At 36.6% G+C, this 22200-nt stretch overlaps 1 protein-coding gene across 2 annotated transcripts in view; it reads right to left on the bottom strand.

Annotated features, from left to right (window-relative positions):
* Positions 1 to 22200, bottom strand: part of CPED1 (cadherin like and PC-esterase domain containing 1) — a 422947-nt gene that overhangs the window by 235245 nt on the left and 165502 nt on the right. For both annotated transcript variants that reach the window (XM_060196489.1, XM_007525006.3), the window contains exons 6-7: positions 14435 to 14567; positions 3302 to 3470 (exon numbers count right to left, since the gene is read on the bottom strand). In XM_060196489.1, the coding sequence (XP_060052472.1) occupies positions 3302 to 3470; positions 14435 to 14567 (302 nt within the window). The remainder of the gene's footprint in view (positions 1 to 3301; positions 3471 to 14434; positions 14568 to 22200) is intronic.

Raw genomic sequence — 22200 nt, 5'->3', positions numbered from 1 at the left:
TTGTCTCTTAAAGAATTATATATAAGGATTTGTACATGTGAAATACTGATTGGTTTTCCCAAAGCTTGGAGAAATCAAGATGTCTATTCCTGAAGTAGGGAATAGGTAAACCATAATGAGGTACACATTACAGAGTGCTGTAAAATAGTGAAAGTAACACTGAAGACACAGACATGGCAAAGTGGACAGTTCCTCTCCGAAATATAATCATAGTAATGTTTACAAAAAAGTTAGTAGAAAAAAATCTAATACAACTATGAAAAAGTTAAAAAAAAAATACACATTTTAAGATTAGCAAAAATACACTTGCTAAATTATGTACATAGTTTTATAAATTATATTTTACAAATGTATTTTAAGTAGCTATATTTTTATGATTCATTGTCATTAATTTATAAATTATAAAATGCAATGATGTCTTTCTGAGGAGGGGTAATTAACTAATTGGAGAATGTCAATTAAACATCAAATTACATATGTAGGAATCTTTAACAACAGATGTGAGTTGTAGAATAGGAATTAAGCTCTGTGGTCAATAAATATTTGTTGAATGCATGAATGTGACATGAATTGAGGAATAAGACTTCATGATCTCTCAGTATCTAAGTTCCAAATAATAGGTTAAGTCATATGCAATTACGTTTTTGTAGGTCAGAAATTACTAAATATCAGCAATTTCATATAATTCAACTTAATAGAAAGGAGGCCTTTGTGATAATTAAAAGTACTTTGGGAAATACAAATAGTCACTGGAAAGATTTGTAGGAGATTCAGCACCACACTAGCTCACCTGGAAGAATGCCCACTTTGCCATGTGTATGATTAATTTAAAACATATCTATTGACACAGTTGAGACAGGATGTCTAGAGGTAAAAGAAAGTATCCTGAAGACCTAACTCATCAATATCAAGTCCTTAAATTGTCATCTATCTTACTAGACATTTTAAGATATGCATCTCATTCTTTTTTTTTTGTACAATTAAGAATTTGCTTTTGGACTCTTTATTCTGTTGTATTACCCATTATGATACTACCACATCCTACTATGCATCTTATTCATTCTGACCTTTCTGTTTAATTGATACCACTAAAAAGGATCACTAAGCTATTTTCACTATTGGAACACATAATTTAAAATATAGATTATAGAAGATAATCATAAAAAACATCAATCACTTGAAACTATGAAAATATAGTTTAAAATAGACACAATCTTTTGGTGGTGGGAATGGTGTTTATGTACACACCTATTAAATTGTAGTTATATAAATCACTATTTAATTAATATGAGAGGGGGAAAATTGATTGTATGTCTAACAAAGGAACTTTTCAAAGTTAACCCAATTACCAAATAATGTGGTGTTAACAATAACTATCCATTGTCTTCTTGAACCTTAAGACAGCAGGAACCTCACATTTCCACTATAAAGCCTAAACTTCCCCCAGTCCTGGGACCGTAGGGTAGGGCCCACTTTCCCATATGCTTCTCCCAATTCTTATCAAATAATATTGCATCTGCTGACCGCAATCTAATCAACACAACAAGTGCCAACCCAGCATGCTTCACTTCAGACTGAGTCCAGAGACTTCAGGTGTGGAATGACAACCCTTCAGCTTCATCACTCAGGTGAGACCTTTACTTTCACAGTATTCTCTAACTCCATCCCAGGTGGTACACTTCCTAACAAAGTCCCAAAACCTAGATATAGACCAGGTTCCAGGAGATAAAGCATATGTCCACAGGTATCCATAAACTAGGGCAAATATATACCTGAAAGCAGTAGTACACTAGAGTTTTCAGTGAGTACCCCCCCCCCAACACTTCATCTCCACTATTCCAACCGTTGGGTCCATGATTCTTCAATTTGTTTGGCTTTGTATGTTAACTCTCTTTTCAGCCCCCAGGTTCCAGATGCCATTAGGATGCCGGCCAGGCTTCCCTGGACTGAAGACCCCACCAAAGTGTCCTGGAGCTCCGCTTCCCCAGAGACCCACCCTACTAGGGAAAGAGAGAGGCAGACTGGGAGTATGGATCAACCAGTCAACGCCCATGTTCAGCGGGGAAGCAATTACAGAAGCCAGACCTTCCACCTTCTTCAACCCACAACGACCCTGGGTCCATGCTCCCAGAGGGATAGATAATGGGAAAGCTAGTGGGGAGGGCATGAGATATAGAGATTGGGTGGCAGGAATTGTGTGGAGTTGTACCCCCCATACTATGATTTTGTTAATGTCCCTTTCTTAAATAAATAAAAAAACTTTATCAAGGTATGACTGCTCCAAAAAACTATATTTAATTAATACCATTAGAAAAGTTTGTTGATACATATATACTAATAAAACCATTACCTAAATTTAGTCATAAGTATATTTATTTCTTAGAAAAAATTTATTTCTTCATGTAATATATATGTATTTCTCACACACAGACTAAACATACTTAAATTCTTTAAATGTTTTATTCTATCATGTACATACATATATAATGTATACAAAATTTATTAGTAAAAACACACTCCTTTAGGAAGTCTTAATGTTAATTGTGGGCATAAGGTTTGCATATGCTTAGGAGAACTCTCTAAAATGTATCAAATTTGCATAACTAACACTTTGTACATGTCTTTGCAAGTACATACTTTCAATTACTTCCTAGTTACTCTTAACTATACTCTAAATAATTATATCTGTAAAGTCAGAAACTTCTTAGAATTTATCAAATATATACTTAGTAAAGTTCATTTTCAACCTAAGAATGAGTTAACTTGAGATAACTTATATAAATGAACTTTTGGAATTATTAAGTTCTCCCCCTGAACATGAACTCATCACCCTTCATGTTAAGACTTACTATGACATGGTGTTCTTGACAATTTTGTCATTTATTCAATAAATATTCCATATTGACTGCTGTAGTTTGAAAGACATTATGCTTCCTAAGAATGAAGCAAAAGTCAAGAAGGTAAAATTATACTTTGTTTGTTATGTTGACTACATTTTTCTTGTATAAGTGGAATTTTTTTTAGATGGAATACAGCTGAATACTGGCTTTGTAATGTGTCAAAGAACTGAACTAAAATTATGAGATGAGAAAAAACATATAGCCTTGTGATCTCTAGTAAATTGTTTTAGTTCAATTTTGAATCTTCACTAACTAAATAAAAGCCTCTGCTTGCAGCATTAAAATGATGAAACTTTTGTTCAACAGAATTTAATCATGAAGGTCAGAGATAGGTATCACTATTCCCTTTATTTACCTTAAATATACTTTATGTGAAATAACAGTTTCAATGGACTCTTTACCTTGACAGTGAAGCGTTTTTTCTTTGGTGGATTCCAAACTGTGCCAGTTGAATGAATGAATGCACGCAAAGGGGTTAAGGATGTCACCAACACGTATGCTTTAAGAATCACAGATAGGTCTTTGGCTCTAAAGATTCCTTCTTGAGGAGCAAGGACTGTTGTTTGATTCCTAAAAATGAAACAACAGTTAATGCTCTATAATTTAGGTTGAAGATTTAGTCAGCAAGATATTGTGCAGCTTTGTACATTTTATTAATCCTCAATCAGACCTCAGATACCAGTGTATGGGTTTCCTTAAACAATTTCATGTGCATTAATGTCACCATCGGGGTGGGAGGGAGACAGGTAGAGATCAAAAGATCAAACTGACAAGAGAATGATGAATAACAGATGAACATGCTCATGAGTGGAATATTTTTAAAAAATGAGGACAGAAAAGGAAAATACAAAATGAAACTTGGACTGGGTGTGGTGCATTTCATGAAAGCAAAGGACTCTAGCAAAGTACAGGAAGGAAAAAGACCTAAGTTAGGAGTGAAAGTGTTTTGCAGACAACTATCACAGGGAAGAGATGAGAAATTGCATACATGTGTCAACAACTGGTAATGTAATCCATTAGTTCACCTTATAAAGAAAAGAAATTGACAAGAGTTCTTCCCTTCTGGCAGGGTAAATCAAAAGAATTTTAAGGCATTCAATGTTAGGAGAGTAGATTTGATTTAAAGATTAACAAATTTTTTTTTGCCTTAAATGTAGAAAGCAGAGTCTCTTCAACAAATGGTGTTGGAAACAATGGGTTGAAACATGCAGAAGAATGAAACTGAACCACTATATTTCACCAAATACAAAAGTAAATTCCAAGTGGATCAAGGACCTGGATGTTAGACCACAAACTATCAGATACTTAGAGAAAAATATTGGCAAAACTATTTTCCACATAAATTTTATAGACATCTTCAATGAAATGACTCCAATTACAAAGAAGACTAAGGCAAGCATAAACCTATGGGACTACATCTAATTAAAGAGCTTCTGCACAACAAAAGAAACCACTACCCAAACCAAGAGACCCCTCACAGAATGGGAGATCTTTACATGCCATACCTCAAACAAGAGTTTAATAACCAAAATATATAAAGAGCTTTCCAAACTCAACAACAAGAAAACGACCCCATCTAAAAATGGGGAGAGGACATGGACAGAATATTCACCACAGAAGAGATCCAAAAAGCTGAGAAACACATGAAAAAATGCTCCAAGTCTTTGATTGTCAGAGAAATGCAAATAAAGACAACAATGAGATACACTCCTGTGAGAATGTCATACATCAGAAAAGGTAACAGCAACAAATGCTGGAGAGGTTGTGGGGTCCAAAGAACTCTCCTGCACTGCTGGTGGGAATGTAAATTTGTCCAACCCCTGTAGAGAACAGTCTGGAGAACTTTCAGAAAGCTAGAAATGAACCTACCCTATGATCCTGCAATTCCTCTCCTGGGGATATATCCTAAGGAACCCAACAAACCCATCCAAAAAGGTCTGTGTACACATATGTTCTTAGCAGCACAATTTGTAATAGCCAAAACCTGGAAGCAACCCAGGTGTCCAACAACAGATGAGTGGCTGAGCAAGTTTTGGTATATATACAATGGAATACTACTACTCAGCTATTAAAAACGGTGACTTCACCATTTTCAGCCGATCTGGGATGGACCTTGAAAAATTCATGTTAAGTGAAATAAGTCAGAAACAGAAGGGTGAATATGGGATGATCTCACTCTCAGGCAGAAGTTAAAAAACAAGATCAGGGGAGTCAGGCGTTAGCTCAATGGGTTAAGGCATGTGGAGTAAAGTGCAAGGAGCAGGGTAAGGATCCTGGTTCGAGGCCCCAACTCCCCACCTGCAGGGGAGTCGCTTTACAGGCGGTGAAGCAGGTCTGCAGTGTCTGTATTTCTCTACCCCTCTCTGTCTTCCCCTCCTCTCTCCATTTCTCTCTGTCCTGTCCAACAATGATGACAGCAATAATAACTACAACAATAAAACAACAAAGGCAACAAAAAGGAATAAATAAATAAATATTTTTAAAAATTAAAAAAAAAAGAAAAACAAAATCAGGAGAGAAAACACAAGTAGACCTGAACTGGAATTGGCATGTTTTACTAAAGTAAAAGACTCTATGGTGGGGGTTGTGTGAGGAGAGAATACAAGTCCAAAAAAGATCACAGAGGACTTAGTGGGGGTTGTATTGTTATATGGAAAATTGGGAAATGTTATGCATGTACAAACTATTGTATTTACTGTTGAATGTAAAACATTAATTCTCCAATAAAGAAATTTAAAAAAAAATATGTATTGTGCCACGAGTTTTATCACTGTGCCTTTATGCCAATGTGATGAATCCACCACTGGTGGAAATAATCTTTTTCTTCCTCTTCTTTTTTTCCCTTTTATTTTCTTTCTTTTCCTCTTCTTTTATAGAGACAGAGAAAAGTTGAGAAGGAATGGGGAGATAGAGAGGGAGAGTGAAACAGAGACACTTGCAGCTCTGCTTCACTACTCATAAAACTTCGCATCTGTAACTGGAGACTGGAGACTTGTACCTGCATCCTTGATCCTGGTTATATGCACTCTATCAGGTGTGCTAGTGCCTGATCCCATTGTTAACAATTTTTAAATTAGTCATATAATGACTGCAACAAAAGTACAGTAGAATGCAGCTTAGAGAGCTGAATAGTTCCAGAGTTCCAGATCTGACTTCTCTACTCATTTTTTTCAGCAAGTTAGGATGTTGAAAGTTCCCCAAGAAGCCAAAAGAAAAAAAAAAATTCTCCCACTAGTATGAATCTATGTAATGATCAGCACAGATATCTGAGGAACACTTGAAGGAATAAAGTACTAAAACAGCACTTCCTTACAAAGGAAGATAATGGCTTTGTTTTTTGTGGTGAAGCAAATATACTTTCATCGTGAATGTTATCAAATGCACAACTTCTGGCTTTTTAAATCATGTTTCTAGTAGTTTAACTTTTTAAGAGCTATTGGTAAGTGAGAACTATATTATTTCAACTTTTCAAGAGTGGTAGGAATCAAATGGATATAACTTGTCAATAAACACTATCAACTATGGAAACACTACTTAATAACTATGTAATTCAGCGAGTCAAATTCATTTGTATTTTGGATAAGAAAATTAAAATTGAGAAGAGAGGAAGATGGCAGACTGAGAAGCTGCTAGTGGCTTGAGCTCTGACCACATCTCCTGGAAACGGTAAGATTTTCTGCCTTTAGTAGGCCAGTCAATAAGGGGTCCTAGCGGTGAAACCAAGGAGGTGACTATAACCTAATTTGGGTTAAGAAATAGAGTAGAAAAAAAGAGGGAAATTTTTTTTTTCTGTTTAATTAAAAAGCAAATCTCCTCCCCCTTCCCCCCCCATAACCAGTCCCTGGGGACCAGCTCCTAGCAGGCTCCCCTGCTGAACTTCTGTCTTTACCAAATTCCTGTACCACCAGGAAGTATCATTCATTCTAAGTCTATACCCTTCTGAAACCTCTGGCCTTTTTTTTTCTTTCTAAGTATCCAACCCCCCCACCTCACCCCGCATAGCTAATTAAATAATTAAAAATAAATAAATTTTAAAAAATCTTTCCTTTCACTGCTCTTTTATGACTGTTATTTTTCTTTTTCTTTTTTCTCTCATTCTTTTTTTTCTTCTTTTTCTCATTCTTGTCATCCTTTCCTCCTTAATCCTACAGCTTCCAAAGCCACAGGCCCCAGCCCCCACACACCAAACAGTGTGCTTTTTTGAATTCACTGACACACATTTGGAATTATTTTGGGGAAGAATTCTGACTCAGTGTGGACTCTCACTGCGAGTGTCTCTGCTCAACTTCCCTTCCTCCTTTAGCCACCCCTAGAATATACAGTGGATAGTAGATTTGCATAACTGTCTATTTCAGCCATCCTTGTCTAGTCCTGAGGGTTTTTTTTCTTTTCACTGCTCTTTAATTACAACTCTTTTTCTTCTCTTTTCCCTTTTCTCTCACTTGTCTCTTTTTTCTTTTTTCTTTTTCTTTTTTTTTTTCTTTTATCTTGTCATACACTTCTTCTTTCCTTCTTCTTTGCCTTTCTGAATTTGTGAATTATTTTGGGGAAGAAATCTGACTCAGAGTGGACTCTCTATGTGTGTATCTCTGCTGTAGTTCCCTTTCACCTCTTGTTACCCCTAGAATATACAGTGGATAGTAGATTTGCATAACTGTCTATTCTTGCTATCCCTTCTTTCTTTTCTCTTTCTTATTCACTGGGATTTAGTTACTATTTTTTCACGGTCTGAAAAAATTGTTTGGCTAAGTGGTAATGATTAAACTGCTTCAATACTTACTACAGTTGCTACTGTAATTCCTGAGGTTGGTGAGTGCAATTGTCATAAAGGTATTTAGTACAGAGTTGCTTGTACTCAAGACGCAACAACTGAGGAACAACAGAGCACATTAAAAAAAACACATAAATCAAAAAAATGGGTATATCAAAAACAAATAAAACTGCTACTCCAATGAATGAAGATAAGAGACCAGAAGAAACTACAAATCAGCCAGAAGTAACCATAGATAAGAAAAGTATGCAAGCAATAATAAACTTATTAATCACAGAAATGAAAACAACATTGGAGGAAAGGAATGTCAGTATTAGGGAAACAACAGTTGAGACCCACAAGGAAAATACTGATTATCTTGAGGCAATTAGAGAACTGAAAGCTGAAATAGCTGTAATGAAGAAAGAAGCTGAGGCAAGGGAAAGCAGACTAACAGAAGCAGAAAACAGAATTAGTCAGACAGAGGATGAGTTAGAGAAAACTAAGAAAGAGGTGAAAGAGCTTAAAAAGAGATTGAGAGACACTGAAAACAACAAGAGAAACATATGGGATGATCTCAAAAGAAGTAATATTTGTATAATTGGCCTGCCAGAGGAAGAAAGAGAGGAAGGGGAAGCAAACATCCTAGAGGAAATAATAGAAGAAAACTTCCCAGACCTGAATAACAGAAAGGACATCAATATTCAAGAGGCCCAGAGAGTACCAAACAGAATCAACCCAGACCTGAAGACACCAAGACACATCATAGTCACAATGAGAAGAAATAAGGATAAAGAAAGGATCATAAAGGCTGCAAGAGAGAAACAAAAAGTCACATACAAGGGAAAACCCATAAGATTATCTGCAGACTCCTCCACTCAAACTCTAAAAGCCAGAAGAGAATGGCAAGATATCTATCGAGCCCTGAATGAAAAAGGGTTTCAACCAAGGATAATATATCCTGCTAGACTTTCATTCAAACTAGATGGAGGGATCAAAACCTTCTTAGACAAACAACAGTTAAAGGAGGCAACCATCACCAAGCCGGCCCTGAAAGAGGTTCTAAAAGACCCCTTATAAACAAGAACATCACTACAATACTGGCAATATATCAGAGCAAACAAAAAAAAATTTTTTGAACAATAGCACTACAATACATTAAATCCATAATATCAATAAACGTCAATGGCTTAATCTCACCCATCAAAAGGCACAGGGTGGGGGGATGGATCAGAAAACATGACCCAACCATATGCTGCTTGCAAGAATCCCATCTGTCACAACAAGATAAACACAGACATAAAGTGAAAGGATGGAAAATTATCATACAGGCTAACGGACCACAAAAAAGGGCAGGAACAGCCATTCTCATCTCAGACACAATAGATTTTAAATTAAATGAAGTAATAAAAGATAGGCAAGGACATTAAATAATGATTAGAGGATCAATCATCCAAGAAGACTTAACAATTATTAACATCTATGCACCCAATGAGGGACCATCTAAATACATTAAGCACCTACTGAAAAAATTTCAAAAATACATCAACAGTAATACAATAATAGTGGGAGACTTCAATACCCCACTCTTACACTTAAACAGATCAACAAAGCAGAGAACCAATAAAGATACAAGAGAATTGAATGAAGAGATTGACAAACTAGACGTCTTGGACATTTTCAGAGTCCTTCACCCCAAAAAACTGGAATACAGCTTCTTTTCAAATCCACATAAGACATACTCAAGGATAGACCACATGTTAGGCCACAAAGACAGCATCAATAAATTCAAGAGCATCGAAATCATAACATGTATCTTCTCTGACCACAGTGGAGTAAAACTAACATTTAACAACAAACAGACAATTATTAAAAGTCACAGAATTGGGAAACTAAACAACATACTCCTTAAGAACCACTAGGTCAGAGACTCACTCAAGCAGGAAATTCAAATGTTCCTGGAAACTAATGAAAATGAAGACACAACCTATCAGAATATTTGGGACACAGCTAAAGCAGTATTGAGAGGGAACTTATAGCCATACAATCACTTATTAAACACCAAGAAGAAGCTCAAATGAACGACCTTACTGCACACCTCAAGGACTTAGAGAAAGAAGAACAAAGGAACCCTCAAGCAACCAGAAGGACAGAAATCACTAAAGTTAGAGCAGAAATAAACAACATCGAAAATAAAAGAACCATACAAAAGATCAATGAAGCCAAATGTTGGTTCTTTGAAAGATTAAACAAAATTGACAAACCCCTAGCCAGACTCACCAAACAAAAAAGAGAGAAGACTCAAATTAATAGAATTGTAAACGATGGAGGAGATATCACAACTGACACCACAGAAATCCAGAGAATCCTGCGAAACTTCTATAAAGAACTATACGCCACCAAGCTAGAGAATCTGGAAGAAATGGAACAATTCCTAGAAGCATATGCCCTTCCAAAACTGAACCAAGAAGAACTACAAAATCTAAATGTACCAATCACAGACAAAGAAATTGAAACCGTTATTAAGAATCTCTCTAACAACAAAAGTCCTGGACCAGACGGCTTCACAAACGAATTCTTCAAAACTTTCAGGAAACAGTTAGTGCCCATACTTCTTAAGCTTTTCCATAAGATTGAAAAAACAGGAATACTCCCTTCCACCTTCTATGAAGCCAACATCACCCTGATACCAAAAGCTGATAGGGACAGAACAAAAAAGGAAAACTACAGACCAATATCGCTGATGAACATAGATGCCAAAATATTAAACAAGATCTTGGCCAACCGGATACAGCAACATATCAAAAAGATTGTTCATCATGACCAGGTGGGATTCATCCCAGGAATGCAAGGCTGGTTCAACATCCGTATGTCAATCAATGTCATTCACCACATCAGTAAAAGCAAAACCAAAAACCACATGAATATCTCAATAGATGCAAAGAAAGCCTTTGACAAAATCCAACACCCATTCATGCTCAAAACTCTACAAAAAATGGGAATAGATGGGAAATTCCTCAAGATACTGGAGTCTATATATAGCAAAACTACAGCCAACATCATACTCAATGGACAGAAGCTGAAAGCAATCCCCCTCATATCGGGGACTAGACAGGGTTGTCCACTGTCATCGTTACTCTTCAACATAGTATTGGAAGACATAGCAATCAGGCAAGAGAAAGGAATCAAACGACTACAGATTGGAAGGGAAGAAGTCAAGCTCTCACTATTTGCAGATGATATGATAGTATACATAGAAAAACCTAAAGAATCCAGCAGAAAACTACTGGAGGTTATTAGGCAATATAGCAAGGTATCAGGGTACAAAATCAATGTACAAAAATCAGTGGCATTTCTTTATGAAAACACTAAATCTGAAGAAGACATCCAGAAATCACTCCCATTTACTGTTTCAGCAAAATCAAACACCTAGGAATAAAGTTGACCAAAGAAGTGAAAGATTTGTATGCTGAAAACTATGAGTCACTACTCAAGGAAATAGAAACTGATACCAAGAAATGGAAAGATATCCCATGCTCATGGATTGGAAAAATAAATATCATCAAAATGAATATTCTCCCCAGAGCCATATACAAATTTAATGCAATACCCATCAAAGTTCCACCAAACTTCTTTAAGAGAATAGAACAAACACTACAATCATTTATCTGGAACATAAAAACACCCAGAATTGCCAAAACCATCTTGAGGAAAAGAAAGAGAAATGGAGGCATCACACTCCCAGACCTTAAACTATATTATAAAACCATCATCATCAAAACAGCATGGTACTGGAACAAAAATAGGAACACAGACCAGTGGAACAGAATTGAAAGCCCAGAAACAAATCCCCGCACCTATGGATATCTAATCTTTGATAAGAGGGCCCAAAGGATTAAATGGGAAAAGGAGGCTCTCTTCAATAAATGGTGCGGGAAAAATTGGGTTGTAACATGCAGAAGAATGAAACTGAACCACTTTATCTCACCAGAAACAAAAATCAACTCCAAATGGATCAGAGACCTAGTTGTCAGACCAGAAATAATCAAATACTTAGAGGAAAACATTGGTAAAACAGTTTCCCACCTACACCTCAAGGACATCTTTGATGAATCAAACCCAATTGCAAGGAAGACTAAAGCAGAAACAAACAAATGGGACTACATCAAATTGAAAAGCTTTTGCACATCCAAAGAATTTATTAAACAAACAGACCCCTCACAGAATGGGAGAACATCTTCACATGCCATACATCAGACAAGAAACTAATCACCAAAATATATAAAGAGCTCAGCAAACTTAGCACCAAAAAAGCAAATGACCCTCCAAAAATGGGCAGAGGATATGAACAAAACATTCACCTCAGAGGAGACCCAAAAGGCTAACATACATATGAAAAATTGCTCTAGGTCACTGATTGTCAGAGAAATGCAAATTAAGACAACACTAAGATACCACTTCACTCCTGTAAGAATGGCATACATCAAAAAGGACAGCAGCAACAAATGCTGGAGAGGATGTGGGAACAGAGGAACCTTTTTATATTGCTGGTGGGAATGTAAATTGGTACAGCCTCTGTGGAGAGCAGTCTGGAAAACTCTCAGAAGGCTAGACATGGACCTTCCATATGATCCAGTAATTCCTCTCCTGGGGTTATACCCCAAGGACTCCATAACACCCAACCAAAAAGAGGTGTGTACTCCTATGTTCATAGCAGCACAATTCATAATAGCTAAAACCTGGAAGCAACCCAGGTGCCCAACAACAGATGATTGGCTGAGAAAGCTTGGGTATATATACACGATGGAATACTATGCAGCTATCAAGAACAGTGAACCCACCTTCTCTGACCCATCTTGGACAGAGCTAGAAGGAATTATGTTAAGTGAGCTAAGTCAGAAAGATAAAGATGAGTATGGGATGATCCCACTCATCAACAGAAGTTGAGGAAGAAGATCTGAAAGGGAAACTAAAAGCAGGACCTGACCAAATTGTAAGTAGGGCACTAAAGTAAAAACCCTGTGGTGAGGAGTAGACATGCAGCTTCCTGGGCCAGTGGGGGGTGGGAGTGGGTGGGAGGGATGGGTCACAGTCTTTTGGTGGTGGGAATGGTGTTTATGTACACTCCTAGTAAAATGTAGTCATATAAATCACTAGTTAATTAATATGAGAGGGGGACAATTAATTGTCTTGAAGTTTTTCAAAACACAAACTGAATCTTTTTAATATATAGGCTGTGTAATTGATATGCGGACTCTCTCAAAAGCCTAGACCAAGTAGATCAGAAGCAACCAATAGCACAGCTATATATAAGATACTGGGTACTGTACAGAAAACCCTATCAAAAGGACTTTTCAAAGTTAACCCAATTACCAAATAATGTGATGATAACATTAACTATCCATTGTCTTTTTGAACCCTGAGACAGCAGGAACCTCACATCTCCACTATAGAGACTACTTCCCCCAGTCCTGGAACCCTTGGATAGGGCCCACTTTCCCGTATGCCTCTCCCAATCCATATCAAATAATATTGCATCTGCAGATCACAACCTAAACAACACAATGATTGCCACCTCAACATGCTTCACTTCAGACTGTGTCCAGAGACTTCATGTATGGAATGACAACCCTTCAACTTCATTACTCAGGTAAGACTTTTCCTTTCATAGTATACTCTAATTTCATCTCAGGTGGTTCACTTTTTAACAAAGTTTCAAAACCTAGATATACACCAGTTTCTGTGAGAGAGAGCATATGTTCACACGTATCCGTAAACTACTGCAAAATATATGCCTGAAAGCAGAAGTACACTAGAGTTTGCAGTGAGTACCCCCCAAACATTTCCTCTCCACTATTCCAAGCTTTGGGTCTATGATTGCTCAACAATTTGTTTGTCTTCGTATGTTAACTCTCTTTTCAGTCACCAGGTTCCAGATGTCATCAGGATGCTGGCCAGGCTTCCCTAGACTGAAGACCCCACCAATGTGTCCTGGAGCTCTGCTTCCCCAGAGACCTACCCTACTAGGGAAAGAGAGAGGCAGACTGGGAGTATGGACCGACCAGTCAACGCCCATGTTCAGCGGGGAAGCAATTACAGAAGCCAGACCTTCTACCTTCTGCAACCCTCAATGACCCTGGGTCCATGCTCCCAGAGGGATAGAGAATGGGAAAGCTATCAGGGGAGGGGGTGGGAAATGGAGATTGGGTGGTGGGAATTGTATGGAATTGTACCCCTCCTACCGTATGGTTTTGTTAATTAATCCTTTCTTAAATAAAAAAGAAAAAAAGAAAATTAAAATCTTAATTATTCATTATAATTTAGCTACACTGTATAATCCTTTCCCTGGAGATAGCTACAATAACTTGGTAGCCTGAAGTCACCTCCTTAGTTCCTGGTAACCATAAAAAATATAATAGCTGGAGAAAAGAAAATACATTTAACTACAATCATAGACTAAGGCAATGTCATTTGACTACAAAACAGAAGTTAAACTTTTACAGTTTCATATTGTCAAGGTTTTTAATCTAATTTCCATTAGCATACTTTTGTACATAAGAGTCCAATTTGCCTAAATGTTTATTATATAGCAGGAGAGATTTGAATTAGTCTAGAAGAAAATCAATGATGACATTCTTTGCTAATATAAGATAGTTGAAATTTTATGTAGCAGAATCTAGTAATTCAAACATCTAAGATGCCCTAGATTTATTTAGTGCTTTTCTCTTGTTATCTGTCTCTTAAAATACATGGTGAATATAACAATTCAAAATATTTAGCTTACAGCTGTGTGTGTCTCCAGTCCCATGGCTTCCATGTAGGTAGCTTTGCTGCTTTTAAAAGATGACTCGAAGTACTCAGTTTTGTTTGTGTGCTCTGATCCAGACACACAGAGGGATTCACGAGATGTTGCAATTCTGAAAATTCAAAGGAGCAGAGGTAGTCATTCTTATTGTTTCTTTTTGAAATTACTTCCAACATTGGGTCTGCTGTGCCTTGGGAAATAATGTTTCCCCTATTTTGAATAAAAGGTCCACTAAAGATAAATGCACTTTTAGAAAGTTTTTTTTTTTCCTTTGAAATGTATTCTTTTTTTTTTTTTTGAGAAAGAAGCCATTTATTAGACACAGAATAGGCCTCCGATGTGGATTCCAAACCGAAAAAAAACAAATGAAAAAAAAATTACGGATTTTCAAACTCCGTCATCAGAAACAATGAACGAGCGATAATGTATTCTTGTATAACAGACTAGAAATTCTAATAACCGATTTTAAATTTTCTTTCTCAGAGTGGAAGTAGATCTGATGTTTCCAACTATTTCCGTAACAAATGGATCCCTCTTCACACAACTAAAAGATGCACTCTAAGTATGAGAAGAGTGGTTAAAGAAGCTGACTCTGTTTGCCATGAGATTATATAAGATGAGTTGCTTTCTTGACAACGTAGTCCTTCATTTGCTGGTTGACCATGCTTCAGATCCTTGGTGACCTCAACAACAGAGGTAAAATATTATTTGATGGTTTTTCATACATAAAAGTAAAGGGCAGCAATAGTGACACAATGATTTTTTTTCCAATTTCAGTTTTTTCGTTTTTATCATTTCTTATCATTTAGTTTATAGTGTTTATTGACACATGGTTACAGTTTCTCATCTCCCTGTGACAGGCGTCTGCTGAACACTCTTAGAACTCTGCAGGACCCCAACTTAGGTCCTTTTCTATCATCATGCACTGGGACTCCAATTTCTGCTCTACTCCCTCCCTATTCATCTTTACCCAGAGTCCTTTGCCTTGGCTTAATATACCACACCCTGCAGTGTATGTACATGATTCAATAAATCAATTTATAAAGAAAAATACCAAATAAAAAGAATGCCACAATCCTCTACTACCTATTACTACTTGCACTTTATTCATTTTTGAAGTCTAGATAAGCACGATGGGTAAGACGCATATAATTCACCAGCATATAAATGAAATATCAATCTATCCATATAAAACTATAAAGATGGGTAAATATTTTCATCCTTTAAATTATATAAAATAGATATCATAACATTTTCTGCCTGGCTTATTTAGCTACTAATATACCCTAAAAGTATTCCCACATCAGCATAAACAGCATGACCTCCCAGTTCTTAATGGCTGAGGACATTCCACTAAATAAACAAACAGTTCAATTATCTCCCTATTGCTGTGTATGTAGATTAGTATTGCAATGTACTTTTCTTGTTATTTCACAAATACTGATAAAAAGAAGACTCTAATGAACTTATTTTGGTGTAGCTTTACAAGTTTAGCTAGGCTAATTGGTATGTGTAAATTACCAGGTGACTGGGTAAATGCACTAGACATTGGATAGACAATACTGAACTGTCTTTCAAAAACACTGCCCCAGTTTTCATTTCTCTTTAACTGCATATGAGAATCGCTGTTACCTTCTACCAGGACATACATGGTCTTTCATTTATAAGTATACAATTTATCCAGTTCTCAAAGTGGAACACAGCATTTAAATTACTTCCCCCCTTGCGCACATTTCATCAATACTAACATAGTCTAATTTAAAGCATTTCACACTCTTAAGTAAAAGTCAGCAGAAGTCAAGCTGTTCAATGTATTCCCATATCTCATTATTTAGCACAGTATGATCTTTCTCTAAAATGATAGCCCATTTGTATAGCTTTCCTATTAACAACATTCTAATACATTATCCTAAAAAGGAATATTGCAGTTGCTTGTTTCTGGAGGTGACAAATGAAGAGTCATAAGGTAATTTTCCTTTTTTTCATAACTACAGCTTGAAAAGAGTTGAAGTGTTTATATAATCCTTTAAGTTTTCAGTGAGAAAACATATCCTATTTATTTCACTAAGGAGACTTATTTTCCAGACTATATCACTAGAATATATATTGTCTTCCTAGAAGAGCCAATGTATGCTCCTTTTGTTTTGATTTACCTTTTAACTTTGTGACCAGGAAGCACAACACTGTTCTGAAGCCTAAAAATATCTGACTTTGAAGAAATTAGACAAATTTGTCTGCTTGGTCAGGGTGGTGGCTCAATGGTTTTGAGAAATAGACAATTATGTCAAAAGAGTAGACAACATTATGTCACTTCTATCTGATTGAATTCAAATGTAAGAGCTTGTAACAGGCAACTTAAAGAAGTCAGTATTAGATTGTCAAGATTAGGTCAGATTTCCACAGTAGTATCTGAAACTGGTTGAATAGTGGAAGTGAACATTGATTAAATAAATTTCACTATAGAAATGTGCAAATTGGGAGTCGGTCTGTAGCACAGCAGGTTAAACGCAGGTGGTGCAAAGCGCAAGGACCGGTGTAAGAATCCCGGTTCAAGCCCCCAGCTCCCCACCTGCAGGGGAGTTGCATCACAAGCTGTGAAGCAGGTCTGCAGGTGTCTATCTTTCTTTCCCCCTCTCTGTCTTCCCCTCCTCTCTCCATTTCTCTCTGTCCTATCCAACAACAATGACATCAATGGTGACTACAACAATAAAACAGCAAGGGCAACAAAAGGGAATAAATAAATAACAAAAAAAATTTAAAAATGAAAGGACTGCATTTTTTTTTAAACAAAAAGAAATGTGCAAATTAAGATACATGTCCATTTCAACCTCTATTTCAACTTTCTTCTACTTAAATGTTCTTTGACATCTAAAAATAGTCCTATTTACTTTAAGTGTCCCTCCAAACTAAAAATAAGCTCTATTTTTTTTTATTTTTTATTTTTTTGCCTCCAGGGTTATTTCTGAGGCTCGGTGCCTGCACTATGAATTCACTGTTCCTACAGGCCATTTTCCCCATTTTTGTTGCCCGTGTTGCTATTATTGTTATTGTTGTTATTGCTGTTGCTGTTGTTGGATAGGACAGAGAGAAATGGAGAGAGGAGGGGAAGAAAGACAGGGGGAGAGAAAGATAGACACCTGCAGACCTGCTTCACCGCTTGTGATCCTTACCAGCAGGCTGTGTGCTTTGTGCGAAGTGCACTTAACCCGCTCCACTACCACCAGGCCCCAGCTTTACTGATTTTTAACAGCACTTTAACTACATTTAGTGGAGTTGTTATAAATAATTATAGAGATTTTAAATTGCTTAAGTTCTTATTTAACAGAGTAGATTTTTCAGCAGCCACTAATCCATATCTTTTATTTGACATATCTATCAAGTACACTTTCAAAAGACCAACTCAACCCACTCACTTTCATATTTCTACACACACACACACACACACACACACAGAGAGAGAGAGAGAGAGAAACCCTACCCAGGCTAGGTGGTAGCACACCTGGTTAAGCGCTCACATTACAGTGTGCAAGGACCCAAGTTCAAGCCCCTGGCCCCCACCTGCAAAAAGAAAGCTTCGTAAGTGGGGAAGCAAGGCTGCAGGTGTCTCTCTGTCTCCCTCCCACTTCCTCTCAATTTCTCTGTGCCACTATCCAAAATTAAATAATAAAAATATTTTTAAAATATCTCTTATGAATAATACCAAACAAACCTCTGTTTTAAGAAGAAATTTTGGAAAGAAGGCTTTATGAGATAGTTTTCTGTATAACTTTATAACTTGACATCAACTTATTAAACATTTTCAGAAAGTAATTAAATATGAAGAATTTAGCAAGCATTTGTAGAACTCAGCATAGGTTAACTGAATGAAGGGTGACAATGAAATATCTCATATACTTTCATTTGTTGATTATGTGAACATAATTTTTTATGTAGAGGCAGAGAGAGAAAAAGAGAAAGAGTGGCCACAGTATCAAAGCTTTGTTAAATGTAATGAGTCCCAGCTTGAACCTGAGTTGTACACATGACAAAGTAACACATTATCTAAAGGAGCTATTTCACTAGTTCCTGAAGTTATTTTAAAGAGTTCAGAAGCTTGTAAATTGTTCACTCAAATTAAAAATCAAAAAGATGTTAGGGATTCACAAAAATGATTTTTCTCCTGCTTTTTAAAAATTATTTTTAATATTTATTTATTTTTCCCTTTTGTTGCCCTTGTTGTTTTTCATTGTTGTTGTAATTATTGTTGTTATTGATGTTATCGTTGTTAGATAGGACAGAGAGACATGGAGAGAGGAGGGGAAGACAGAGAGGGAAAGAGAAAGACAGACACCTGGAGATTTGCTTCACCGCCTGTGAAGCAACGCCCCTGCAGGTGGGGAGACGGGGCTCGAAATGGGGTCTTTATGCTGGTCCTTATGCTTCGGGCAACCTGCGCTTAAACTGCTGTGCTACTGCCCGACTCCCTTTCTCTTGCTTTTTAATATCTGATTGATTGGGTACTGTGGACCTGCTGACTATGGTATACTTTTGCATAATGGAAGATTAAAGGAAAGGTCAGACACTGGAATTTTTACTTTGATTTATTATTATTATTATTATTGTTAATACTTTACAGTGTAGTCATTGACATATGCATGAAATTTCATTATGTACCATTCCTCCAAAGTTTTCTATCTTTCCAGCTTCCTCCTGAGTCCTTTGCTTTGGTGCAGTACAACATGTCCCATCTTTGTTTCCCTTTGTGCTCTCCCTCCCTTTCCCTATTTTATTCAGTCCCAGTAATAAGGGAGATCATTTGATATTTGTCTTTCTTACTTATTTTGGCTTATCTCTAAAGTCAACATGATGTCTTCAAGTTTCGTCCAAGAGGATAAAAAAGGAAACAACTTTATAGCTTTTAATAGCTAAGTAGTACTCCATTATGTGTACATACCACAATATTTTTAGTCACTCATCTGATGTTGGACATCTGAATTGATTCCAAGTTACAGCGATTACAAATTGTACTGCTATAAGCATAGGTATACATAGATCTCTTATGATACGTGTTTCTGTTTCCTTTGTGTAAATCTCCAGAAGAGGAATTGTTGGGTTGCAGGGTTGCAGGGTAGGCCCATTTTTAGTGTCCTGGTAACTCTCCAGATTGTTTTCTACACCTCAGCAGTGTAGAAGTGTCCATTTTGGGAGTTGGGCAGTAGTGCAGCGGGTTAAGCACACATGGCGCAAAGCTCAAGGCCAGTGTAAGGATCCCAGTTCGAGCCCTCTGCTCCCCACCTGAAGGGGAGTCCTTTCACAAGTGGTGAAGCAGGCCTGCAGGTGTCTTTCTCTCGCCCTCTCTGTCTTCCCCTCCTGTCTCCATTTCTCTCTGTCCTATCCAACAACAATGACATCAATAACAACAACAATAATAATTACAACAATAAAACAAGGGCAACAAAAGGGAATAAATAAATATTTTTAAAAATATTTTTGAAAAAGGTCCATTTTGATTCTTTTTTAAAATAGTTTGTACATGCATAACATTTTTCAGTTTTCTACATAATAATACAACCCTCACTAGGTTTTCTTTCATCCTTTTCCAGGACCTGTACTCTCCCCACCAGCCACCCTAGAGTCTTTTACTTTGGTGCAATACACCAACTCCAGTCCAGGTTCTGCTTAGTGTTTTCTCATTTTTATTCTTATCAACCATTATTGAGTGGTTGTACAACATAGTCTAGAATAAAGAATGTGACTTCCTGACCACAAATTTTCTGACACATAAGAAGTATATTGTAAATATTTGTTCTAGCCATGAATAGGGTATGGGGGTTCTAGTCAATGAACAGCTAACGAATGAATTAGTATTCCAATATAGTCTACTCTTTGGTTGTTTACTCTTTCCATTCTATGTGGGATATTTACATTACTAACAAAGACTAAACACTAGAGAACACTGTATTAGAAAAGATTAGCTGTCAAATTATATGTATGTGTTTTAATGTTTTGCCCACAGGCCAATAACTAATAGAAAATAATCATGCAAGTATAATTCTTTTCACAAATGTTTAAATATTGTCTTTCATTTTATATTAAGAAGCTAAATTTAGCCTGTTATTTTCTTATTTTAATACTTGCAGTCAGAATAAAATACTTTAGTTACTAATTAACAACTATGTATGAGATTAGAAGTATAAATACTATGTATGGATATATTAATTATTCTTCCTGCCTGAGGACATTTACAAGTTTTGTTCCATAGCCTATTACATAAAAGTTATATGAATATACTCTCAGCTATTACATGCAAAGAAAAGTGAAATATACACTAACTGAAATCACAGCCAGGAATTAATTTTAACATATAAGGTCCTGTAAGAAAATGAAAAGATGGAAAAGTCAAAGGGTGAATTAGAGAGACTAGTAGCCAAGAGATTACAAAATGGACTATTTACAAACACAAGGACAGATTTAAAGGTACACGACATTGGTGGTGAAAGTCCCCAAATTTCACAAAATGGAAATTCTTATGACCCCCTAGTCCATGAAGGAGGCAATTATAGAACCAGGCAGAGTATATAATTGTGAAAAAGGACACCAAACATGAACTATAGTCATAGACAGAGGAATGAATATTGGCACTTAAAGCCAGTCTACCAGGAAAGCAACCAGGGAATATTAATATCACAAAGTTTGCCCTCCTGAGAACCCTGTTGATATCCTCTATGAAGAAGCTTCCTGGAAAAAAAGGTCTAAGGTAAATTTGAAGGGGCAAATGTGGTGGTATCCAGTCTCTATAAATTCTTTTCCATAGGGGGCCAGGTGGTGGCACACCAGTTGAGCGCACAAATTATAGTGCAAAAGAACCCAGGTTCAAGCGCCAGGCCCCTATCTGCAGGGAGAAAGCTTCACAAGGAATGAAGCAATGAAGCAGGGCTGTAGTTCTCTCTCTCTCTCTCTCTCTCTCTCTCTGTCCCTCCCTCTCCCTCCTTTCCTCTCTCTCTATCCCTTTTCTCCCCTTCTCTCTCCCTCCCCTTTCCTTCTCAATTGATTTGTTTTTATCCAAAATAAATAAAAATCTTAAAAATGAAATAAAAATAAGTAAAATATTCTTTCTGAAAATTATGTTTTTGATACCAATATTCTTTTCAGTAATTACATATTCTGAAGAAACAATTATAGATGTGTGTTTATGTAGGTATGTAAATGTGTGTACATATACAAAAGGGTAAGAGAAAAATAATGCTGATCTGTATCTCAAGCAAGAGCATTTATATGTGGCTGCAGAGGATGATTTAGGCTAACCAGATGAAACTGCCTTTTGTGAGGTTAAATTCAAACTGACATTGATCAAATGTCAATAGTTTTATAAGGATTCTCTTAGTGCACTGTGATGCCCAATGGGAAAATAAACACACTAGGAAAAAGCTTGTATTTGTTAAATGCATGTGAGTAGAAACTACAAAAGAGGGAGAGGGTAGATAGCATAATGGTTATGCAAACAGACTCCCATGCCTGAAGCTCCATCCAAGTCCCAGGTTCAATCCCCTGCACCACCATAAGCCAGGCTGAGCAGTGCTTTGGTTAGAAAAGAAAATAGAGGAAAAAAAAAAAAAGGTACAAGATGGTTAATTTTGTGTTAGTTCAGTGAGGTCAAAGAATGCTCTAATAGCTGGCAAAACATTATTTCTGGGTATGTCTCTGGAAGTATTTCTGAAGAGATCATCTGAATTGGTGAACTAAATAAAGTAGCTATCTCTCCCCCA

Source organism: Erinaceus europaeus, chromosome 8, assembly GCF_950295315.1.
Source record: "Erinaceus europaeus chromosome 8, mEriEur2.1, whole genome shotgun sequence".
In the NCBI taxonomy this organism is placed as follows: Eukaryota; Metazoa; Chordata; class Mammalia; order Eulipotyphla; family Erinaceidae; genus Erinaceus; species Erinaceus europaeus.
This window is presented reverse-complemented; position numbering and strand designations above follow the sequence as displayed.